The sequence below is a fragment of the Acanthochromis polyacanthus genome, chromosome 2 (genome assembly GCF_021347895.1).
Source record: "Acanthochromis polyacanthus isolate Apoly-LR-REF ecotype Palm Island chromosome 2, KAUST_Apoly_ChrSc, whole genome shotgun sequence".
In the NCBI taxonomy this organism is placed as follows: Eukaryota; Metazoa; Chordata; class Actinopteri; family Pomacentridae; genus Acanthochromis; species Acanthochromis polyacanthus.
The window spans coordinates 17792312-17819319 of NC_067114.1; the positions used below are offsets into that span (position 1 = coordinate 17792312).

The window sequence follows — 27008 nt, forward strand, 5'->3', positions numbered from 1 at the left end:
GAACTTCAACCAATCAGGTGACTCGTTTCCGCCTACTTCGGCGATTTAGCCAACCATGGCCGAGTCTGACAGATATCGATTACATCACTTGATTGACTTGTTTCTCAGCAAATCACGCCGGAGGAAACGTTAGATTGACAGGCCTGGTAGCCAATGAGCTTGCTGAATGGCTTGCCTATAAATCCCGCCTCTGCCAGCGGCTTTATATGATATTTCATTCGTGAGCTCCGGGCTCCACCTGCTGTTTCTCTGTATTCCTCTCAATCTGTGTGTGTGATCGACACTGAAGCCTATCTGAAGTGATTTTTTGAGTTCTTTATGAGTTTTTGGAATGAAAATGAAGTGGAAAATGGAGTGAAAAGGAATTTATACCATTCTGTAGAGAGTGTGCACAGTGTATAAAGAGTGTATCCAACATTGACAGGGGCGGAGCATATCAGTACAAATACATGTGTGAAACACTCATTTCTTGTAGTATTGCTCTGAAATTTTGACCTGAACTATGTAAGACCCCAGGCTTTTGCAATATTGTGTTTTCAAGCTGTTGCAGTGCTGCCACACTGATTTTCAGGTGTTTTATTAGGGAAAAAATGTAGGCGAGAAAAAAAATTCATCCTAATTCAGTGTGTTCCAACATACATAACTCTGTGCCAGTAGCACCTAGAGTAATTCTGACTGCACTGGGTGAAAATTCAGGTTGTCAGCTTTCAAATGAGACCCCAACCATGCATGTACTCCAAACAGTTCAAGAACAGCATTCAATTTACTTTCTGTAAATCTCAGTAGAAATTTCGGGCGGAAATTGACCAAACCTTAAAGGGTTAAAACAAACAACGCTGCCCTCTGTGCACATATGTTATCAATATTTTTACATTCATAATCATTTTCAAATCATTTGACTGCTGTAGTTGCTTGAGTTAGAGCTTGTTCGTTTCCTTTAGATATATTTAAATAGCTGTTTGCTGTAGTTTCCAGCTCAGGGGTTGTACTGTTGCCTTTTCTTTCGTAAAGTGTTGAAAAATTGCATCTATTTGAAATGAAACATGTACATGAAGCTGTTTAATGTTTAATTGGCCACCCAAAGTGACACAAAGCTGACACAAGCCAAATGACTGGAGACCACACATTTAATCTTAACATGTTTTAAAAAAAAATATTACTATGTTGTGGGGAGTCTGTGGCTCAGGTGGTAGAGCTGATCGAAGGGTCGGCGGTTTGATTCCCGCTCTCGCCTAGTCACATGCTGTTGTGTCCTTGGGCAAGACACTTAACCCACCTTGCCTCCAGTGCTCTTCACTGGTGTATGAATGCGTGTGAATGTTGGTGGTGGTCGGTGGGGCTGTAGGCGCGGATTGGCAGCCACGCTTCCATCTGCCCCAGAGTGAGAATGTGTGAGTGTATGGTTGAATGGAAGCAATTGTTGTATAAGTGCTTTGAGTACTCTGATGAGTAGTAAAGTGCTATATAAGAGCAAGTCCATTCATACACTATGTTATTTTTAAAAATTAAAATCTTAATCTGTAAAGTAACATGTAGCTTTATCAAATATGGGTAAAAATCACAATATTAGCCACTCAAAGGAAGAGGGGTGAAGGTAGTAATTAACAAAATGCATATATTCAAGTAAAGTAAAAGCATCTCAAAGTTATTGATAAAATCTACTGAGCTGCTTTAGAAGCACATTCAAAAGTTTGGTTATAATATTAAACTGTGATACTATTTAAAAAAACTACAGAAGGAGAGTTTAGCAAAAACTCTGTAAATGTGGAAAGCAAAAAAAAAAAAAAAAGAAAATTACAAAAAGTAAGCTTGTGTTATTGAAATATTTGGATCCCTATTGGCTATCATCCCAGTAAACACTCTGCCCAGACTCTTTGCTTCTTTTGGACGGTCCAGCAGACCAGCATATTTTGGAAGAGTGAGCGGAAACCACAGCACCCACAGAAAACTCCCACCAAATTGGGGGAGCACATTCAGCCTCCATGCAGCTGAGAACAAACCCTCACATACTCACATTTAAGCTTTTTCAGGTGCAAATCTGAACTCTAAAACTTTTCTAAAAAGAGAGATCCTGCCAGTTTAATCAAGTGTGGTTGCTTCTGTCCTTTCCTTGCTGACTATGGCATGTCTTAATCAAACTTTGCAGCAGTGCAGTGGTAGATTGATTGAACATTAATATGCTAACTATTCTGATGAAAGCGAATGTGCACTCTAACATACACACGTTCTGTACATATGCGTGCAGCATTGCCAGCATGGAAACACATGCACACACTCGCACGTACACACATACAGTACACTCAAATATCGTCTCATTAATGGATAGACAGCTCTGATGAGACCTCATCTGCATCTCATTATCATCACATTACTGTGCTTTTCCAATCAGTTACTGAATTAGCATTTGGATTAGAACCTCGCAATCATTCAGCGACCTTTTCCAAAAACTACATTAAGTGTCACTAATGAACATATGCTACAAATGAAGTCCGTGCTTGTTCTGATTGTTTTTGGATTATCAGAAATAATGCTTCAAGTCTCCAGGGAATAAAAAGGTATTTGGTACCGAATTTCAATTTGAAAAACTTTTAGATTGTAATTTCCTGAGCATGCTCAATGTACATATGACATGCACAATATTTGACTTGACTTATTCACTGTTTGCTCCACTGAGTATTTTGCGGTATGAAATTAGACCTAATTTTCAGAAATGCCAGAAATTTCCGAGTTTAAATCTAAAGCGGTTTGAGAAAACATACTCAGCTGATTGATTCTGACACCTGAGGGGAGAAGAGGTCACAGTGAAAAACATACTTTTTATAGACTCCAAACACAGGTAGGAAACAGAACCAAGCATCATTTAAGCATCCAGCAGAGGAGTCGATTTTGTCAACATGACCTGTTTTCCTCCATTGGAGGGCACACTTGAATAAGCAGTGGCAGTGAATGGAGCCAAAGCGATTTCATGTACACGGCGAAGCTTTTACAGTCCAGGATCCACATTTATTTCAGCACACATTGCCTAGATTTGTTGCTTACCCCCACTTGGCTCCGCTCCCAGAAATGGCCTGGCATTACCTTTAATGTTAAAAACGTTATGAAAAAATGGTCTTCATTATAATTATTAGGTTTCAAATGACTCTTCTCTTACAAATGTCTCCTTAATAACTTAGTGTGGCAGTTTTTCTTTTGCTACCGTGAAGGTCTGTTTGCCTTTCATTTTTTTTCTATCCATCAGGTCGACTTACTGCTGATTTTCTTAAAGTGAGCCTACGTCACTTTCGCAGTGTAACACTAACACAAGTGGAAATGAATTAGTACTGAATAAATTCACTATTGTCAGTTACACAGCAATAACACAATCTGTTAACAAATTCAATTTCCCATTTGAGAGAAGACAGATTTGTTTATTTCTGTGTTGCAGAATGTGCATACAATAGTCTTGCTTCAGTTTTCGGGTTCTGTGTGGGAGTAGCTTCCAGAACAGTTATATATTCATCACTCTGGTAAACAAAACCAAAATTGTGACCATGACAACATCTTGATCCTCTAGCGTTCCTAAAAGTTTAGAAATGTTTTTTGATGCTATTTACGACTGCGTTATGATATTTCTCTCCTGATACTATTTGATACTAACAAAAAACCCCAGATTAGTGACAAATTAAAGGGGTGAGGAGGCCCAATGGTTCTGTTGTTCTGTGGTGGCACTTTGATGAAACAGTCTGAGAAGTCCCTGCTATGATCATCTTTGTTCTACGATGACACATTTCTGTCCTGATGGGAGTGGTCTCTTTCAGGATGACAATGCCTCATCCTTTGGGCATGAGGGCTCGCTAAATGGTTCGATGAAAGTGACGCGATTCATACTCTACGGCCTTCACAGTCACCGTATCTCAACCCAGCTGAACACTTATGCTAGATTTTGGACCGACATATTCCTACAGTGCTGTGCACCACTGTCATCAAAACAACAAACGCAGGACTCTCTGTTGAAAGAAAGGGGTTCCATCCTTTCAGCAGAGTTCAGAGGCTTGAAGAATCAATACCATGGAGGCAGTTTTTCCTTGAATTTGTCACCCATCTGTGTGTAAGTGCCAGTCATGTAAGTACTCCATATATTTTAAAATAGCTTTCTGTAATTGCTTAAACTCATATCCAAACCATTTGGTATCTTCAGTTGACTATCTGTATCACACATCCAAAACATATTCACTCACTGATCTTAAAAATATTAAATCATGTTTTTTCCTTCGTGTTTTGTACAGTTCCAGGTGTAGATGAGGATACTGCTGTTTATAAAGTGTTAATGACGTAAGTTGTCTTCCGTGTCCTCTGCCAGCTCAACGGGGCTGTACAATAAAAAACGACTTCCCTCATGACTCCTGCATCATTTAGTGGAGAGACAATTAATTACAACTGAAACCTGAATATCTTTCTCTTTTTATTCGCTCTCTTCCTGCGCTATCCATCTCTAACTTTGTCTTCTCTTGTTAACCCCTTCCCTGCTTTCTTACCTTCTCTTCCTCCCCTTCTCTCTCTATGAGAACTCTCTTACATATTCCTCTCTCTCTCTCTCTCTCCTTTTCCTGCCAGGATTTTCTATGTATTCCTTTTGATCTTCCTCTTCCTCCTCTCTCCTTGCTCTGTTGAGCCTCTTCGCTAACTTTAATTGAACAACTTAGCGGATCAGTGGCTGATGTTATCATCCACAGTCACTCACAGGTGAGACCACAGTTCTGTGTTTTTCATATATATGTGTGTGTGTGTATGTGTGTAAATTGCTTAAATAAGGTGAGGTACTTGTGTGTTCTTATTTACACTTCTCAGTTCTGTATGCACATATACACAATTGTGAAATTGTCAGGGATTGAACGTAGAATTCAGCATTTAATATAAAAACAACAACAAAAAAAGCTGCTGCTTGCTAATTGTGCTGCTGTGCATGCTTTGCTTTTGCAGCCGCTTTAGTTTCTGACTGTTTAGCAGCTCTTTGATCAGCAAATAGTGAGATGTTAGGGAGGCTGGTTGTGTTGGCTCCCTCGCCTGATGAACGGGTGGCTTCACTGCACATTTTGCACACAGTGGGAGGCTGGACGTTTGGTTTGTGTGTGTGTGTGTGTGTGTGTGTGTGTGTGTGTGTGTGTGTGTGTGTGTGTGTGTGTGTGTGTGTGTGTGTGTGTGTGTGTGTGTGTGTGTGTGTGTGTGTGTGTGTGTGTGTGTGTGTGTGTGTGCGCACTGTACATGTGTGAAAGATGGAACAACAGAGAGGAAGAGGCGCATTATAGACAGGGATGAGAAAAAGAAGTGCATGAAGTGAAAGAGAGGAAAACAACCATATTGAGAAAGACAGAATAAGAGAAAATTCGGGGCTTTGGGTCTGAACGAAGCAGTATAAACAGCTTTTACTGGCTGCCTGGCAGGGTCCTCTCTGATGTTTATCCTGCCTGTGTGTACTTCTAAACATTGCCTACAGCCACTGCTGCTTCACAGTCAAGTTGTGATCTCTCAGCTCCCTGTCAAAGATGGTTTTTCCTCATCTGTCAATGAGCATTTGGGCAGCTGAAAATGGCATATTGACAAAAAAGCATTTGCACTTACCGTCATTTGACCGAGTTCAATCAACACACAGCTAGTCTAACACATCACACTGTACGGCAAAGTGTTTCACAAACATGCAGTGCAAGGAATGATAGGAGAGACCCAGCTCAAAATAATAACAGAAGTGAGACTACCTTAGCAGACTTCCACTCCAGGATAGTTATGTCACTGTGTAATTATTAAATATCTCTGAAACCTGGCTTTCATCATGATTAGAAGCACCTGTAGCTAGCGTGATTATTCAGATCAATAATGTTGTTTTCACAACTGAGTAGACAAGGTAATCCTGCTTTCTCATATACCCCCTCAGTCCAAATCTACAAGCCTGACATGCTGCTTGTCCTCCAGTCAGCAGCAGCCAGCCTGCCTATCTGGGGATGCCATTAAAAGATAACGAAGACTCTCATTTATGGACAAATGTGTTCCCATGGATTTCCCATACGATCCATCTCCAGCTTGCTGTACAGAGGCTGCCTCTCATATCAGCAGCTGTGAATCAACTCTCTTCATTGACACATGGGTTAATGCAACTGTAGTTGGGTCATCAGCATATACTGTACAAGATGTGATTTGTTACTGTACCTAGAAATAAAAATATTACATTGGTGAAATGAGCAGTGTAAGATGTGAGGTATCGACTGGCCCATACTGGTCGATACTAAACACAAATTAAATGTACTGCAAAATCACTGCACCTCTTCACTTGTAACATAAACATTTCATTCTTTTTCACAGATTAGCAGAACTTCTGCTTCTTTGAAGTGAAAATGAATTTGAAAACTGCCTTTGTGGCTGAAACTTTCTTTAAAGAACAAGCCTTCAAGGAGCAGTCACTGTATCAAGGACATTTTTCATTGTATTTTTACAGGGCTGTAGTGTTGTCCCTCAGTGTGAGGAGCAAAGCCTGCAAAATCTCACTAACCATGTCCCTCGGTGAAAAAGAGAGGGGTCAAGAGACTGCCAACGTATGCTGTCATGCTGGATCAGAATATGGGAGTCTACACGTATCAAAAATATATCAAAACAAGGGAGACAATGCTCAACATATGATTTCACAAGTCTGGGTATCTTCTGCAAGCTGAAATTTCTAACCCATGTTTGATCCAGTGTCTAATTAATTCCTTAAGTTCTTCTGTTTATTGCAGGGGAGGAGAGAGATGGTATACGTGAGGAGAGGAGATCTGTCTTTGAAGTGGTGTTCTCCAAATCTCTAGAGGACAACCAACCCTGAGGCTGGACTCAGGCTGTGGGGAGTGAAGCAACAACCATTTTTGCACTGCAGGGCCAAAACGGGGCTTGCCATGGCCATGTTTGCGACGCTGAACTGCCACTGTTATCTGCTTATTTGAAACAATATCTCCCATCAGAAATATCACGTCTTCAGGCGACACAGTGTCAACAGAGAAAAGAATAAGAGTTTGCTTTGATTGTGACTGAGCAGCAAATAACAACAAAGTCTTTGCAAGCATTATTTGGCCCTTCACTGGCATAAAAAGCTCTTAGCAACACTGAAAAATGAGATTCTGCAATCCTCTGTGGTATACCCCTCCCTGTGCCTAACTAGCTAATGAACTATCAGCTATCTATCTTCATTCCACCCAGGGCCCACTTGTCCTTCCCTGCAGACAGAAGCTACTTCTTGGCAGGTCTTGCTGAGGGGAATCCAAACCCCCTGGCTCTGAAGTAAAGTGTTGCATTTTTCTGAAAGTCATTTTGAGGTGAAAAACAGAATTCATGGGATGCTATTTCTGTTGTCGTAGACAGCACCATCAATATTTGTGAACATTAAACAACCCCATTCCCAGACTGCAAACCAGACCACTAAGGCTGTAATCATCTTTGAAGTCATCAAATAGAAACAGGTCTCCAAATAAACCGCAGATATTTTAAGGGAAATGTTTGCTTGAAATTAATCTCAATACCTATTACTTGGTATGAACTTTGAAGTAAGTCCTGTCACTGAACCAAGATAAGCAATACCAGGCTGAGAATCAAGCCCATACACCTAAACCGAACACATCTATAAACATAGCCATTGCCTAATAGGCTGAAATATCTCCAATGAAAAAGGCCTACTTGATGTTCTATTCAAATGTTTAGGTGCTTGCATGAATCTCAAATTACACCTGAGGTTGAGAGATGCTTGGTTTTTAGATGTATCTGGTTATGAAATGTGGCAGACAAGTAGAAAATCTGACCAGCTGATGGTACCTGAATGTGCGAGACGTCATAGTCGGTCTTTCTCACGGCTTACATTTTGAATTGTAATAGTAGGTAAAGCATACCCATTGTTTTTGTTATATTCAAGTAAGTCTTCACATCATGACAGTGTGCCACAATGCACACAACCACAACCCTTGAGAGGGAGCAGCTAAAACAAATTTAGTCATTGTTAATGTTATTATTTGCATGTGTATACTTCCCACAGAGACATTTGTGTCCATTGAAATGTGTCTCTTTTGTTTCATTGTATTGTTTATTTTTGCAGGGACAGGGGACAATTAAAAGTAATTGCACCAGGGTTAGCTAGCAGCTAATTTACATCCATTGTCCCTGACCACAGGACACCAAGTATACAACATAAAACAATACAATACACAGAAGCCCATCAATGTTAGATAATAGATAGAATCAGTATATACAGTAGATAAAAGGCAGCCATGGGTGGTGACATTCTATCCAAACCTTCGAGATGGTTTTCAACATTGCAGAGCTTTCCGAGTCTCTGAAGTTTGTGGATGTGGATGGGTATGTAACGGAAACAACAGATACAGAATAGAGATAGATGCACATGTAAAAACTGAGGAACACCTCTCACCTACTCTAGCACATTGTTCTCTCTTATTTAAGTAGAAATTCACACAGATCAAAGATTTGACAGATAGCTTAAGTTTGGAGAGCTTTGAAAGTAAAACTTGAAATGGCCTTGAAAATCTAAAAACTCGACTCTGACAACACATTTATCAAGATAGCAGTTTGCAGTTTTAATCAAATGATTCCATTTGAACCAAAATTGCAATGGGAATAAAGTCTCCACCATTGAAATACATTTTCTGTAATTTTAGAGGCTCTTGGAAGGATACTAGTGGCTCTATATTTGATGGGTTACTTCTTTCAGCTGATTTAAAGATAAGGGTCGATACTGCAGTCTTCCATGAAGAAGTGAAATGGAAAATTGTTATTGATAAATTTATCAGATCATTTAAATTGCATTGGCTTAAACATATATTTATAACTTTATCAATATCAAATGCATCCTTCGACTTGAACCCTTTACGCAATCAAGTGCTTTGTTGATTCTTAGACATTGTAAGTGGTAAAAACAGAGAACATACGAGAATTCTTGATCTTACACCAACATTCTTGACTGACACTGACTGAATCCACAGAGAATAAATCATAGACTGCTGCTATTCATTCTTTATCTTAAATCACTTTTGATTGTTCCTTTATTACTCAAGTAATTTACCATCCTTCTTTGTTACTTTATCAATATTTTCCACAAAACATCTACTGTATCTCTTATCATTAGCTTAATAAAGTAACCAGTTTTGGCCTGTTTCAGTTTCGCTTTTTTTTTAGTTTCTTGTATAGGTCTGACATGGGTAAGATGTGTTTATAATAACCAGATTGTAGTCTGGCAGAATTTGATTTCTGTCTAAATGTGTTCACTTGAACATACTTGTTTTGAACATATGCTGACACACAGAACACATGCACGCACGCACACACACACACACACACACACACACACACACACACACACACACACACACACACACACACACACACACACACACACACACACACACACACACACACACACATTTTTGTTTAAAAAATTCAATCCAAAGAGTAAAATCTACCATTGAACATTTCTAAGATATAAAATAAGCAAATACAATAATTTTGTTCTTAGAAGCAGAAAAAAATATGGTCTTCAATACATCAAACGACCACTAAAATGTGGGTCCATTTCTGTAAAGGCAAAATTAGTTGTAAATTGCAGGCGATACTGCCTGTAGTAAATATTTTCCAATATTAAACATTTCAATAAATTGCACACTGAGTGCTCAGGGCTTTCAAGGAAGGCAGTGTTGCATGGATCATACCATGACAACTCCTCAAAATTTAAACCGTTAAAATGAGTCGTTTATGGAGTCCAAATGGCGTTTTAGCATGTACAGTGTTTATAATAATTATATTTGTTTTTTTCCTCACCTCATGTACAGTACAAACACACCAGCCTAACTTTTGTCCGTTCAGCTCTCGACACACTCCCCCTCTCCGCCAGTGGTTCGCTCCTCTCTCCAGCTGATCGGCCCAGGATCCCCGGTGCCTCCGTCCGTCGTTCGCTTTGACGGCTCCGGCGTGTCAATGTCGGCTTAAACGGTCTGAATTTCACCGAGTCAGTGGCCGCTCGTGTCGGCAAGTCGTTCATTTAACACCGTAACAACGCAGGACAGTCTGGCCCGGGTGTTGACTGAGTACTTGTCAAAGCCAAGGGAATCTAAATACGAGGCCCTCACTCTAGCCACGGATTCACCTGCTACGCGGAGAGCCTGACACGGGAGACCGACATGGGGGACACGGGGAGCGAGGGCAGCAAGCCTCCGAGTAACGTTAACGTTGTACCCCCGCGCTGCCCCTGTGGGTTCTGGGGGTAAGACGAATAACCTGTCAAATGCCTTCCTTTTCAAATGCTTTCTCTCTCTCTGCTAGCAGAGTCGGTAGCCACTAGCATTAGCAGCTCAAACAGGGATGAGCTGCTTTTCTTGTTATCACCCCCTACCCATTGTTTTGTAGCTTTAGCTGCTAGCTAACACCAGCTGGCCTCGGAAAACTTATCCTGTGAAGGGAGAAAGCGGGGTGGAGGTGGGGGCTAAGCCCTCCAGGTGATAGGACAGGTGTGACTGTGCTAATAAAGTGGATATTTAACGTGCTAAGTTGAGACATTAAATCAGAAACCTGATGGGGTACAGACAAGGCACTGGTCGCTCAACTCTGCTGAGATATGTGTGATCCATAGTAGCACAGACTGACATCAGAGTAGGTACATAGGCACAATATGTTTGCTTTTGATTTCATCAGCACGTTAATCCTGATGAGTACATTGCATTGAGCCATGAGTGTTTTGACATGTTAACTCTGCCCAGCCCAACAAGTCATATGATCCTGAGATTTAAAAACATATATTGATTGACTTGAACTGTACATTATTTTCTTGCTTTGACACAAATAGAATGCATAACAGTATGTAAAAATTAAAGAGAGACTTACGTTTTGTTTACTCTTTGCATTAGCTAACCTGACTAAATTTAAAATAAAATGTAGACTAATTATATGCACTGTTTTCAAATGCTAGCAACAAAATATGATTGATTTGTCAAACTTTACAACATTCTCCATTCATTTGCTTTTGCCTTCAGGTTTCAGCTCAGTTGAAAAGGAGTTGAAAAATGTGGCAGCCACCCAGGCCTGTGAAAACAATGTCCTTTCCTGCCATTATGATTAATATAAGCTAAAAGAGCTGCCTGAGTTCACTGAAGCACCTGATTCACTGTGTGTAAATATTCTAGAAAATGATCTCCTTTATCAGTGAGGGCACAGAAGTTATGAAAAACTGAATATCATCACACTGTCTGATCCTACCAGAGAGTTTTCTGTTATTGTAAGTGAAGTCTAAACAGCTGTTGTCATGAAGTTGTAATGAGTCACCTGATCAGAGGTCACTGAGATTCAAATATCTGTGAAGTTTGTACCAAAATCATGGCATCCCTACCTCCCGTAGCTTTATGTGAAACCATAAGAAAGGGTTTTGTTACTGTACAAAAGGTAAAAACTAAGAGTTGCACATTTTCTGCATTAGATGTCTTTCAAATTTGCATGAGACCAGTGTTACAGGGTGAGGAATTTCCTCAGTTCTTCAATTTTTGAGCAACTTCTCAGTTCGCTGGGCTTTTTAAAGTAGAAAGTCACAGCGCTAAGTTTTTTTTTCTGTGAACTAGACTCACTGCAAAATTCATCTGTCTGAGCTCTTTGTGACAAATTATTGCTATGTATTAAAAGTATTTTATATACAATTCTGGCCTTTTTTTTAAAAAAAACCCCCAAACAAACAAAGCATATACAGTTCTAGCCAAAATACAAGTCTGCCCTGATCACAGCATGCACCTGTTTTAAGACAGGCCTTCCCATCTTGAGGTTCTTTGATGTCATATTTCTGACTCATTGGAATTAATTTTCTTCCATAGCAGCAAACACAAAACATAAGCTTACTTATTGTTTCTTTAGGTACAACAGCACTAATTGGAGCACTGGTACTGGCTAACTCCAGCTTGTTATGGTCACAGCCAGTGACAGTGCATCCTGCATTTTCTCCCTAAATGTAATAGTATGCCCTCGTAGACTTGAGTTCTCTTACTTATAGCCTTGTTTGACAAGAATCTGGGTGCTCTGATCACCCACATGACAGAATGTTTATGATGCCATGCCACTAAGAGAGAGAGGTGGGTCTAAAAGGATTTAGAAGGGATCACCTGAAACTTGTTTTTTTATGCCGCAAACTTGACACACAAGTTATTTCAGGTTATTGCATATCATCAGGGCCATCACTACTCATATGTTTCTCTCTCAATGTTTGACCTCCACCTGCCTCTTTCTGTCTCAAACTTGTTTGAAGAGGCACATTCAGGTGCACCATGTATGGCAGCGACTGGTGCTCGGTGCCTTACAAGCCATAATTGCATGTGACATTCAGCAAGAGATGTCAAATTAATCCTTGTACTTCCATTTGTAACGTCCCTCAGTAGGCTTGATTGTCTCAAAGTGATCTTCGGCAGGGGAGGCAAAGAAACAAGGGGAACGGAAAAGAGTCTCTTTTTTTTTGTTCACTTTTTCTCATTAAGGTATTAGCGAGGTGCCTCTGAGCCTGCAGAGAGCTTCAGTGAGACTTGTAGAGTAGATTTAGGCTAATTTGGCGGAGCTGCTCGAACAGAGGCTTTTAAATTTAAGCACAATAAAGAAAGAATATTGAATGCCTTGTTTAAATTACCCCTATTTGATGGAGGAGAATGTGATTTGTTCTTGCAGATAAACCTGCTATAGTTGGATTTAGTCATCACAGGCATTGTTTTGTAGTTTTTGTCCTTTTCACATTCAGTCTATGTATCTGTAGCTTAATAGCAGTAGCTTAATTTTATCATGTCTAACAGATTTGAGCCTCATTTTTGCTGTCTGCAGGTGCAAGTTTAATGCTGTTGTTTGTGTTATTTAGAATGCTGCATTGCTTTTCTATTTATTCTTTTATTGTAGAATAGTAGTGTTGGTCTCCATCAGTATTCTGCATGTGTCTATGTACCTCTTTGTCAAAGCCGGCCAGTTCAAATAAGACAGAATAGTCATAGTAGTAAGTTGAGTGTTACTATGTGTCAGTTCCTGACATGCTAAAATTACAGCTTGTGTTGGTTACTGAAGTGAGGAGTGCTGTTTGACTCCAAAGTACGTGTGTGACATTTATATTCAGGGTCAAATAGGATTTTATGTTCAATTTCATTTACAGAAGTATGACTGTAGTACATGTGGCAGCGTTACATGTTTGGATATACAGGGTTTTCTTCAACTGATGAAGAGATTGTGTGTGTAACAATCAGACTGCCTGGTCTGTTTTTTTAATCCATTTGTTTAAAAAGCATAAAATATATGCAATATAAATCCAAATTTGTCAGAAAGCAGTCCTGTTTAGTGATGTACATTTATTATTGCTGTCATTGTCAAAGTTTTTAGGTGTGTGGTATGAACTGATAAGAGACTGCTTTCCAAAAATCCAGAATACTGCCTCACAAACCTGTTTTAATGATTTCATATTGGCACAAAAGATGTCTAATACTGAAAGTAATGAACACTGCTGTTGCCAAGGCTATGGAAAATCGCTGGATTACTCAAGTATTTGCTTAATCGATTAGTTTATTAATTAGTTCTGTGTTGCTGTTCATATCAAAAACATTTTAGATCAATAGATGTATTGAATGCATGACCAGCAGAGGTTGCATTGCAGAAGTAAAGTGACTGATAAAGGATGAAAATGACTGTCTACTTTGTGTCACAATAACTGCAATTTCAAAGTACTTACTGCCACTGCTGAAGTTTGGCTTTTTACTCTGCACAAAGAAGAGTACATTATTTTGTACTACACTACAATAAGGTGTTATAAAATAACACAAGGATGTACTAAAACCTCATAGTTTAGTATCAAGCTTCCTATTTAACTGACTTTAATTTAAGAGAGGCTGTCGATCCATTTGCTTGTCTGTGTTGTGGGTAGTGGTCAACTGTATAAGCTGCATAAGTAGTAAAGATAATGCAATGAAATTGCCTTTAATGGCATTTTAGAGAGCTGGTTGTTATAAAACTGCTTGGAGTAGTATTCTTCCCAGGAACATTTCTTCTGTGTGTACCATAGAAACGTTTAAAAATGGCACAAATGTATTTAGCTTAGCTCAAACTATTAGTGCAGGCTTTTAAAATCCCTGTGCACAATGCAGTTCTGTTTGTTTTCTTGCAAGTTGGGATTTCTTTCCTTTTGACTGAATACTATTTCAATTAGAAATGGGTTACATTGATGAGTGACACAGAAGTTGCCTTTTTGTATCTTTGGTGGTTGGACAAGCTTGTCCTGACCTAAGTTTCTATTGAAGCGAAGCGAGCTACAAGATGTGTTTCTAGTGCAAATGTACAAGTACAGGGTATTATTTCTCCTTCCCTTGCACCATGAAACTGAGTTTAGTAGTCCTCTGACAGCGTTTTATCCTCAATAACCTTAGATATGCCAACATTTTTTGACTAATTTATTCACATGCACAGGTGGTCTTTGAATACTTTCTATGAGCTGACTTCTATCTGTATTCATGTTATTTTTTTTACTTTTACTGCCCGTGGCAGTAGTATTTAATAGAACCCAACTCCTTGAAAACATTTAGTCCCTCGCTCCTTTGTGCCACTCAAACCAAATCACCAAGGCGATGGAGCCCATCTTCCTGTCTGTTCCAATCAAATATTCTCATTAGTAACAGCAGTGGGCCAGACAGGTTGTGCACACTCAGTTCAGGCTTCACTCAGCTTAACAACCATAGAGTTTCTTTCCTGCATAGTTTCTCTCAGCCTTCCCTATCCCCTTTTTTTCCCTTAATGAATCTGTGGTTTGATTACCTCTGATTTGTAAGGCTGATAAACAGGATATGACTTGTTGTTTACCGAGCACTGGCTTCCTCCCCGCCTGTGTCTCATTATGAGGTGTCTCCTCTATCCTAACTTCTTCCTTCCTCCTTTCTGTTTTATACCCAAGACTACACACCGGCAGACTGACAGACAGCCCACAGGTTGACTGCAGCTGACCCTACATTTAGAAATGAGGACAAAGGTGTGCATCGAAGCGCCCAAAATAAATAGAATGTGACTGATAGCAGCGACCGTCACGCTCAGTGCACAGACAGTAAGGACGAGGGCTGGGGAGGAAATGAGAGGAGCCTTCTCAGAGGAAAGCCAGAGCCATCTGTTGTGAAAGAGCTGTGCCACTGAAATCAGCAAGGCTTCAGTCACCGACTCCACAACAATAGCTATTTTTTATCAAAGGTCTTTAACCGAGATCGGGAAGGGAAAACTATGTTAAGGAAACAGTAAGAACATTTCCATTGGAATACACGAATGACTCAGCTGTACTGATGAAGCTTTTGTAGTTGGCAAGCAGGGCAAGTTACTGAGGTTTTTAATTTTCTCTATTTGTTGCTGCTCTTCATCAGAGTAGTTGAGCAGTTGTCTTGTTAGCTGTATACATTACAAACACACAGCCTTAGAGCCTTTACGTTTCCATCGCAATTTAGTAGTTTACGAAATCGAATCACCTTGATTTATGATGCTGTTACTTCAAACTGTGCTACTACTGCATTGCAGAGAATCAAATTAGCAGGTAATGTAGTGACAGCTGACCATTGATTGTACCTATGATAACCCTAACCCTACGCAATGAATATAGATAGTTATATCATAGGAGTAAAGTCCTCACAGGTATAATATATAAACTGAAACAGCAAATAACTTTATTCAGCTCATTTAAAAGCTCCGTAAAGCAGTTTCTGACCACAATGAATGGGAAGAATCCAGAGCTTATCTACCAATGAGTCTACGTTTTACATTCCAAATGAAAAAAAGTTTATATGTTAAAAAAAAACAAACTCAAGTGTATTTACTTACACATATAATTATCAATAGCAACAGTGAGCCACCTGATAACTATAGCTGTCATATTTTTGTGCGTTTATTTCAAGTTTAGTCAAGCAGCTCCTGAGAACAACAGCTGGGTGTTTAGATATTCATAGAAGCTCACTTTCTTCAGCAGCCAGCAGTTTAACACGTCTTCAGAGTTATATTTGTCGTACAATCATCATGTGTGAGCTTGTTTCTAAAAATGATATGCTTGGATGAAGGTCTGATTGAAATACATGCAATGCATAATATAAATGTGCAGCTTTGTAATTAGAGTTAATATTTATAATATTCTTTACTAGATTGTGCAATGAAAAAGCTTTGAATAAAAGTCACTCCTCGCTTGATTTTGCCCTTGATTTCATCTGCTACACAAGCCTCGACAGCCTCATACTGTGGTATGACAGCTTTGGATTCTGTGAATAATTTAAAGCTGTAGCCCGGATCACACTTCTTATCTTGAATTTTTCACTGCCAGGATCCCAAGTGAAAAATAACGTCTCAGGCTGTGACTTGCGGTCATGGAAACACGTTGTTACTCTTGCTGTGTGGATACCCACCAGCCAAAGGCACTGGCTTTTTCGTGCATACCACTTTGCATTTTTCGTTCTCTTGTACAAACTGCTTGAATAACACTCTTGCGTTTTCTATTTTTCCCAGGTCGAGCAAAACTATGAATCTCTGCTCAAAATGTTTTGCAGGTAAGTTGCTATTCTGTTTGATTAGCTTATCTTGTGTCTATTTAAACTTATGTATTTAGATATATATATTTATATATTTTCTGTCTCTGCATAGTATCCAAAAAATGCATACAAATCTCACTCAATCTGTCTCAGTCTGACTCAAACATTCATGCACAAAAGACAGCCGATGAAATAAAACGTGCACACAGATGCTCCAAAATGGTTCACAATGTCGCTTTTCTCGTAGACATTCAGAAGAAACAGCCAAACGAGGATTGTGCCCCAAAGGCCTCTTCCAGCACCAGCCGCAGTCAAGCAGACCTCTTCTGTAATGAAACGAGCAGCAGCATCAGTCAGTCCCTGATGTCGATGCCTAACGCATCAGAAGACCCTCTGCCTGGAGAGACGGGAGTGACCTCTGTGCCTGTTCAGGACGGTAAGACAGCAGTTAATCAGGAGGTTTGTTTGTACCTGTGGATGGTGGAGCTTTCCTGCTCTGAAATGTAGAACATCAGCACTATGTAACACGATCTACTTGGTTTGTAATGCTTGTCCTATACGCTGAAGTATTGTATGCCTTGGCAGCTGCAAATTTTCAAGTGTGTTTTATTGCGCAAACTCTCACTTTTAGTGGTCAAAACCAGAATATTGTAGCTTTTAGTCGAGGGCATCTTTCCGTAGAAGACTGCTATTAGTTTCTGCCAGCTGAAGCAGCAGTAGCAGCAGCTGCAGTGCCCCTGCCCTGGCTATATTTGTCCTCATGGCACAGATAGAGAAAATGATAGGAAAGGGTATCTATTCAGAAGTGAAGGTTTTAAGAGGACACCTCCAATTGCCAGGGCATCCATCATGGCTGTACAGTGACAAGGTTATTTGTGGAGGCCAATTCAGGACAGGACAATAAAGTGGATACCAAATGGATGTGCAGAACTGGTGAAAAAATTCCCACACTTACCTGGTCCACTGTTAGAACAGGAGATATTTAAAAAAAAAAATACAGAACTGCCTGACATTATTTAGCTAAAATTTAAAGCACCTCTTGAAACGGACTTGGAATTAACGCCTAACTTGCCAAGCACATTCATTAATGTTTGCTTATTGATGTGGCCAATGCTAAAATATCATGTTGATGTTCCAAGTTTAATTGTCTCGAGAAATAAATACTGCCCTAAGGAAATGTTTATTGTTCTCATTCAGGGAAAATTAAAGGCACAAATTGCAGAATGCATATTTAATAAAGGGAAATGAGTACATTTGACTTACTTCCATTCTGTTATTCCTTACTTTACCATAACTTTTTAAACAGGGTCAGGAACAGCTGGATCATTCAACAGACATTTTATTACAACTCTAATCTTGTTTTCTCACCCACAGTCAGCTGTCAATTGGCTGCCTTCAGACTGTACACATGCACACTGCGGTCTCTCCTTCACAGTTATCTATCATAGTTGCTGTTGGAGGGGGGGAAGCTTACAGCATGATAAAGGATTCCACACATCCCAGTCATGGTCTTTTCATCCTGCTACCATGTGGAAAACAGTACCTGCATATCCAAGCAACCGCCAGTAGATTCTCCAACAGGTTTTATTTTCAGACACTTAGGACTGTAAACTCTAGGGTACCCTAAGATACAACCAAAATGTCAATCTGCTGCAGTATGTCAATTTTTTTTATTTTTAACACTGCTCAGTGGCTTCTATGTTTGGCTTCTACATTTTTGTAGCGTGTGGGCATGTGTGGATTCGGTACATATTTATGTATGAGGACACTTATTTTAGGACTGTTTATGCTATTTTCAGTTTTATTCACTAATTGTAAAATTGTTAATGGTAACTTGTTTATTTTGCTGTTGAGAGAAATTACAATCATGTCTAAACATGATGAATCTAATACTCTTATGTCTTCCTTTTTTCTCTAACTGTGCTGTCTCATCTCTGCTCCTTTTCCCTTCCTTTTCTTCACATACTTTCTCCTTCAGGGGTATCCAGCACAGACACAGTCTTGGGTTCACTATCCACTCCTACGAAACGTTCATTTAACTCAGGTACGCCTCAGCTCTACTGCTACAATGTCCATTATTGTGCTTTTTCATTGTGTGCTTGTCATGTCCCCTTAAGCAGCTTAGATCGGAAGACCCAGCAGCATCAACAGCGGCGAATTGATCTAGAATGGCTACGTTAATTGTTCTTCCAGGAGAAACAGCATAGTGAGGGAAGGATACAGGGGAAGCAGCAGTGTGTGTCTGCCAGGGCATGCAAATGTAAAGCCAATCATGCATTCACTGGAGTTACTAGAGTGAATGAAGATTATGAATAGAAATACATATGTAGTAGTGACACAGAATGAAATGTAGACGTTCCATACAGGTTTAAAATTGCATAGGTCACACAGAAAAGAGTCTTCTAGCTCAGTGGTTAGCATCGACACATTACTGTAAGGTGTGTATGTGATTCAATAGATGAAAACAATAGACTTAAATTATCGCAGATGAAACAAAACACAGTGATAAGATTCTGGCAGAGCTTACACATGCATGTGTGGAGCTGGTGTAGCCTGCAGCATTATCAGTGGTATTTATTGAAATGGGCTGAACAGGGTCTAAAACGCACTACTGACTCTCTGCTAGTGTTGATTCCCTTTTACTGCCCTTTCACCTGTGGTTGACGCAACCCGCTACAGTCACAACCCGCTTATGGCTTAAGACAGCTGCAGAGTAGGCAAGGCAGCACGTGTGAACATGTTGATCCCCTGTCTAATGCAACGGGATCATGTGAGCGTCACATCACAACACACACCAAGTCATCATTTCTACGTTTTATTGTTGGCTGAGTTGATGTTTCTCTAAATCGCGTGTCTATATTTTAGTTTAAAGCCTGGATACACCTGGGCTTGACTAAGTCTTTTGTGCAGCCTTTTGTATTCTTAAAGTAAAGCTGCATTCCGTTATCTGTCGCTTTGTAGTACAAATGCCTTGGCTTTCAGTATCTTTTTCATGTTTTGGAAAAAACAAACTTGTGGTTACAGTCAGCACATCTAAATTGCCCAAAGAGATTTACTGGGATAACAAAAGACAGGCAATAAGGAAGCCATTTTTTTTCCACATGTAATTGCACATATACAGACACACAGACTCACACACATATAGGGATCGATGGGCAGGCTAGGGGGGGATCTGACTGCTCAGCTTGGCCTAGTTCTCAGAGATTTATTGAGCGCTGATCTGCATTTCGGCCGGGCCAGGAAAAAAGTCTGTAGGATTGATGAGAAAAACTGAGTTGAAATTCCAGCCAAACAGCGGAAGCTCTCTCCTCGTTCCTACTGTCTCAGACGCTGGATTGCTTGTAATCTAATACAGGAGAACTATTAATCTCTCTTTTTTTTTTTAAATTTAACACAGAAGAGTTTTTGTCTCAGTGTTCCATCATTTACCCTCTCCCAGTTGCAGGCTGGACTAAATCATGTCTTGTTACAGGCCTGAGGTTTTGTGTTGAAACTCTAGTCAAAGCTGCAGTCCTGGACGCACTTGAAATTAGTGCTTTATTAAAAAAATTATGTGCACGGGAGAGTAACAAAAAATGGAGATGGGATTTCTAACTATATTAGCAGATATAATTCAAAACCATTTCAGAAGGCTGGTTAGCCTTTACATGCTTTTGTATCTCTAACAGAAAACGGATGCATTATAAATTACTAAAGTATTACTTACCTGATTTTTGTTCAATTGCCTATTTATGATTAGTAGAGTATGGACAGATAGGATAGAGATGTGTAACTGCAACATAAAGAATAAATATGCTGGATACCCACAGTTGACCTATTAAGGTGTTTCCATACATTTTTCTAAATGCTGGTTTGGTGTGACTCCTGATCTCAAATTGCTCAGTACCTCAGCAGTATATTGAAGAACTCCTGTGGATTGTTTTCTCAGATTTGTGAAAAGTACTAAATATTCCAGCCAACCAATATATGTTGACTACTCCAGTTAAGGAGCTCAGTGGTTGCAGCTGACAGTCTTTTCCTTTAATTTTGTGCACGTGCGTGTGTGTGTGTGTGTCTCCAGCCTCAGAGTCAGAAAGTGATGTTTCACCTGAAAAGCGAGCAAGAGTGGGTGAGGTCCCAGAGGGTGAGGAGTCCTCGTCATCATTATCATCTTTGTCTGCATCATCGTCGTCATCCTCGTCTCGCAGCGGCTCTAAACAGCGGAGCCGCAAACGTTGCCATCGCTGCCAAACCAAACTGGAGCTGGTACAGCAAGAGCTGGGTTCCTGTCGCTGTGGTATGACAACACATCTCTTTACGCCTAAACTTAACAATTGTGTGACCCAAGAAGAGACATGCATACAGTTCATACATGAACAGGTCCACTCACACACCGCAGCATATGCATTAAATACATTCATGATATAGTGCAAGCTGTTATTAAAGTCCTCACTCGTGTGCCTTGCATGTGAATGAGGTATTTAATGACTGTTGCGGTGATTATTGTTGGCCTCATAAATAGAGAAACATATTTTGGTCAACCTGGTCATAGTTTGTTTATTTTACATTCAACACAGAGAAGCGCTTCTATTACCTGGGCATGTGTTGGTGTGTTGACAGAAATGTCGATGAGCAGAGTTCTTTAGCTAGCCTTCGGGGACCATTACATAAAAGCCTGAATGTTTCACATTGCACATAAAGCATAAGCCAATTACCACAAACACTAATGCAGTTTAAACCAATACTTGGTTTGCTAATCAATTTGTTTGCATACAAATTAAAGTACTTAAAAAATCACTGCTCTTCACTGCTTAAAGACCAATCTGCTTAAACCAGTGCAATAATTCCTAAATTGGAAATTGACTTGCCTTTTTTTTTTTTTCCACCAAGCACTCCTTAATGCATGGGCCATCCATCCTTAATAGTCCAGTGCTTACTATGAAAACATGCTTTTTGCGGACCAAAAGGGGAAATGGTGGCAATTATAGTGATTTCTGACTATTGCGGTAATTGCAGATTACTTTGCTAATGGTTCTGCAGAATGTTCCACAGTGTAAGCCAAGAAGGTCTGATAATGAGTTGAAAGCATGAATGCTTTTCAGATTGTAAATGGGGGAGAAAAGATAGCTCCAGCAGAGATTCTGATCCAATGTTGTCACGCTCAGTAGGCTTCTGCTGTTACACAGTGCCTCTAATATTCATCTTGCTAGGTGTTAGTATGATAGAGAGTAAAAGCACTGGAGTTAAACAGCTAATTAAGTCATATCTCCTGATGTGGAGGCTCAACAAAAGTGGGACCTTTACCATTTCCATTCTCATTTAACATGCAAGCATCTGTGCGAGAATTTCTGACCGAGAAACACTAATATACTTTTCCCACAACCACGAACCGATTTTGAGTTTATATAATGAATGCACCTCTTAGATCAGAAGTTCAGATCCACAGTGGATATGACCAGGCTTGGTCAACAAAATCAATGTTCTTGTTGGCCTACTGACCTTATTCCAAAATGTGAAGATAAGTTTTAGTTTCAGTAAATATTGATGCAATCTAAAACAACATTATAAGCACACTGGATGCGTCTATTTTCCCCTGAACCATGCTTCATGTTGGCCATTGACTGTAAATAATTAGTCTTTTATTTGAAGTCCATAACCACAATAATTGGCGACTCATTTATTCAGTAGAGGTTGTATTAAGAGACTCATCCACAGGGAACCTCCAGGAAGAGCAGTGAATGGCCGAGGAACAGGCATTATTCAGGGAGGTGGTCTTCATCCGCTGCATTTCTAACCAAGAAGGGCAGGTTGCAGGTGTAGCCAGTGGAGCCATGTCTACCGTCATTTCCGGACGATTGAGCTCACTGGAATATAAGCCACACCCAATAAATTTAAAAAAGGAAAAAAAATTGTACATATATAAGCTGCACCTGACTATAAGCCGCAGGTGTCCATGTTGTAACATGAGATGTTTACACAGAACTATTTTTTTCCTTTATTTAAATAAATGCTTTTTTCCGAACAGTGCCTGTAGCACGACAGTAAAACACATTGAGTCAGTTCATGCTGCCGACTCCAGCGTCTCACCATGGATTCATTGATGCCAAGCTAACGGGCAGCAGCCCTATTTCCTACTTTGACAGGCAGATTGGCTGCCTTCAACTTAACATCGAGGATGTCATTATGGACAAGGCATCATAGTGTGTTTGTATACCTTGTGTAACTTAGTGTAAGAGTTTTCTGCTAAATCTGTACATTATTTAGCTTTTCTTCCTGCTTTTTTTTCATTTTTACCTTCAGGTAAAATAAATATTTAAGACAAATTGAGTTTCATGCTAAATCTTTAAACAACTTGAAACTTATCATGCACACATGGATTTACCCAAAAATATTCCCAAATGACCAAATTTCTCCCCAGCTCATTAACGTTTTAAAATGACTCGATTCACCATTAAGTCGCGAAATGTCAGCAGTGAGCCTGGTAGAAAATTTTTATTTGTGGTTTTCTAATGGGGCAGCGTAACGTCCAGCGTTATGCAACTTTCTCTTTTCCACTCCATTCGTGTGCCGTAGCTTTTAATTGCATAGCAACCAGCTGTCAAACTGGGCTTTTAATCACCACTTATTGAATGCCAGCAGTATTATTATGTGTATTAATGAATGAATTTAAGATGATGAGAGCTAACGAGCTTCTCTGAGCTTAACGAGCCTCCTACAGTGGCAGGGCCTTTTGTTGAAAGCGCTACAGTAGAGACAGAGAGTCAATGAGAGGGATGAGGGTTGTCTGCTGAATGGAGTCAAAAGAGGAAGCTATCAAGTAAAATGTCTTCTTTGCTACAAAGGCTTTTTACAAAGGCATGGCTGCAGGCAGTACATATTGTCTGCCCTTGGTAATTTAATGCGTATTTACTGAGATGTTTACTGGCATCTGAAGGTACTGGCGCTCACAGTACATCTTGTATGTTTATAGTTAACATACTCCTTTGTCACTTTTTATTTGATTTATTAAGTTGTATATTTTCTTTTTGTGCTTTGTTTTTCAGCTACAGCAGTAATGTTTGTATGTTCAGTAAACACAGCAAATTGACCTCTTTCCATCTCTCTACACCCACAACCCCACCTCCCTCCCTCCAGGTTATGTCTTCTGCATGCTCCACCGACTTCCAGAGCAGCACGAGTGTCTGTTTGACCACCTGGGTCGTGGGCGTCAGGAGGCCGTCCTCAAGATGGTGAAGCTCGACCGCAAGGTGGGCCGCTCATGCCAGCGCATCGGGGAGGAGTGCTCTTGAGCAGCCGTTCCCCCTCAGATGAATCTCCGTGTTCAGACGGTGTGTCAGCACTAACAGGGATATGATTTTCTTCTTCTTCTCACCTTGTTTTTCAGGACTTTTGCAGGTTTTTTGGATACAAAATCTCCACTCTTTTGTTTTTTTTTAAACTTAAGCGAGCTCTTTTTAAATCCCACAGTTACAGATATCCTGCTTGTTTCCTGCCTCTGTTGGCTTCGTCATATCCCTGCTGCTAAGATGCATTTTGGAAAAAGACAAACACAGGAATGGTAGAACTATAGAGAGCAAAGGAAATACACGATTTCCTCACTTTTTTTGCAAGCTCTTGACTACGCAGGTATGAATGGAGTAAGAATGAATAAAATGATGAAGAGAAGAAGTACGATGCTTTATACTAATGTTTGACTTGGAAGCCAGGATATACTCTTTACCTCAGAGAAGAAAATTCAAAAGATGCAATGAATGATGAAGAGGAGGAGAAAGAAATGGACACCCTTCATGTACACTTTGGCTTTGGCGCTGTTTATAGACTGTGCTCTTTACCTCAAAATCAGACCAGAGCTGCTTTGTACGCTGCGCCGGGCTTAGACTTTGTGAAGCTAGACAGCCTCAGTTAAAGTCAGGGTCTTACCCCCTGGCCACCCACCACCTATAATCCTACACCTTTAGAAACACAAACACCTGGTAATCATCCACCTCAGGATACTGAAGCTCATCCTTCCTACCAACTCACATCCTTTTTTCCTGCTCTACAAGACACCATTTTCTCCTTTGATTGAATTTTTGACGACCATCTGGAAACTCTTAAGTCCATTTTCAGAACTTGCAGCATGTGTCGGACTCAGACACACATACTGGTGGTGGGAACAGTGAACTGGTTGTCCTCGGATTACCCACACAGACCCGTCTTCAGTGTTGGGATGCGACTGATGAAGACCTAATTTGTTGAGGATTTCCTCTGTCTTCCTCTTGTCATCTGTCTTCATCTTATTTTCTTCCACATGGAGACATTTCCTCCTCGCATCCCTCGTCTTTTTGGGCGGTTTATGGCTTGTGTGTGCTGGATGTGTACAAACTTCAGGAAGACAAAATTTGCAGGACATGAGAGACAAAGTGTGCTTTCGATCTCTGAATGGACCTGGAATGTCTGCATTGTCACACGTTACTATAGTTTTGCAAATACTCACAGTTCGACTCCTTTGTGTTGTTGTATGTGCTCAGCTGCTGTTCATGCTGAGCACAAACAGGTAAAATCAAACATTGCTGTACACTTTGAGTTTGGACTGAAGCTGCAATAGCAAACTCAGAGGTTCCTGTTTGGGATTGAAATGGCTGTTCAGGCCTCTAATGTTGTTCCAGGCCTTTGTTTCAGTTATCGACATTCTAAAGCTGATTTTTGGTGCCAGCTTTGAAGCAAGACTTAATCTTTTTGTGATTTTCACTCCCTTCACCGATACTTTATCCTTGACTACATGTTATGATTTCCAGCCAGCATGATGAGAGCACATGCATTCTCCTTCTTCTTCCTTTATTTTGTTTTTCTCATCTTTCCCTGTATTGATTGCTCTATTTTTCCTTATTTCACCCTCTCTGTCTCCCTTCCTTCCTCCCTCTTTCTTGTGATACTAAGGATGAGGGAATAGCGCTGGGGTTGGCAAAGTGCTGAAAGTGAAAATCAGCAAATAATTACCTTCCAAATGTTTTCCTGGTGGACTATGGAGGGAATGAAAGGAAAATGCATAATGAATGAATATTGTGTATCTTAAAGAAGACCTTATTTAACCTCTTTTGCGTTTCAGATTTACTTACACTTAAGTGTAGTGCTGCATTTTTGGTTGTAATGTGGTTATAAAGGGGGAAGGTGAATGTGGAAAATTCTATATTTTTGTTTCTTTTGCTTCCCTTTTTGCTTCCCCTTTCCAACATTTTTTTTTCTTTTACTCAGAAAGAATAAACTGGATTAGACAAAATACGAACATCTCTGGTGTACTTACTGACGTAATGGATGGGAAAGTGGATTGTTTTGTGGAGTTTAGCATGTTTTTCATCAGTTTTTCTTCTATTCTGGGTTGATTTTGCAGTCGCACATTGGAAGAAGAAATCTGAGATGACAAGCTATATGCACTTGGCATAATATATATTTTTAATGAGTGCATGTGTGAGGTGAGGTGGGTTAAGCCTTCTTACAACATGCAGTTGGATCTCTTGCATGTCCTAACAGCCTGCCAAGTTTTAAAGTGATGTAAACATCTGTTTACTGCTCACAGAGGGCTGCTATAAAGCTACTCTCATTTTCTTACCAAATCTGTTTCAGTGAGTGTGTTTGTGTGTGAACATGTGTGCTTGCTAATGGGGGAATTTTGACTAAAGAGGCTTCTGATGGCAGCGATGAGTCTCGTGGGTTGGCTGTACTAATTAATGTTGTGAAAAAGAAAACATATGTAGCCACGATCAAAAGACTGCTTCAAATGTTAAAGTTGGTCAGCTGCCAGCTGGAGTGTAATCTCTTACCCTCCTCTTCACCCTGGCTGAGTCAGAACTATGGAAGGTAGCATGTAAATTTGAAGTAGCTTAAAAAAGTTTCTTCTATGCCAAGGTGATTGAAACTTCTGAAAAAACCTGCTGGATAATACACACGTGGACAAAATTGTTGGTACCCCTCAGTTAAAGAAGGAAAAACCCACAATTCTCACTGAAATCACTTGAAACTCACAAAAGTAACAATAAATAAAAATTGATTGAAAATTAAATAATCAAAATCAGCCATCACTTTTGAATTGTTGATTAACATAATTATTTAAAAAAACAAACTAATGAAATAGGGCTGGACAAAAATGATGGTACCCATAACTTAATATTTTGTTGCACAACCTTTTGAGGCAATCACTGCAATTAAACGATTTCTGTATTTGTCAATGAGCGTTCTGCAGCTGTCAACAGGTATTTTGGCCCACTCCTCATGAGCAAACAGCTCCAGTTGTCTCAGGTTTGATGGGTGTCTTCTCCAAATGGCATGTTTCAGCTCCTTCCACATATGTTCAATGGGATTCAGATCTGGGCTCATAGAAGGCCACTTTAGAATAGTCCAACGCTTTTCTCTCAGCCATTCTTGGGTGTTTTTGGCTGTGTGTTTTGGATGGTTGTCCTGTTGGAAGACCCATGACCTGCGACTGAGACCAAGCTTTCTGACACTAGGCAG

The 27008-nt window shown here is 40.0% G+C and overlaps 1 protein-coding gene across 1 annotated transcript; it reads left to right on the forward strand.

Moving 5' to 3' along the window:
- Window positions 1-9883: 9883 nt before the first annotated feature.
- Window positions 9884-25781, forward strand: LOC110961471 (AN1-type zinc finger protein 3-like). Its single transcript, XM_022209099.2, has 6 exons — window positions 9884-10261; window positions 16519-16559; window positions 16789-16977; window positions 18520-18585; window positions 20602-20817; window positions 23655-25781. Exons 1-6 carry the CDS (start codon window positions 10179-10181, stop codon window positions 23807-23809), a joined length of 750 nt encoding a protein of 249 aa, XP_022064791.1. The 5' UTR covers window positions 9884-10178; the 3' UTR covers window positions 23810-25781.
- The last annotated feature ends 1227 nt before the right edge of the window (window positions 25782-27008 follow it).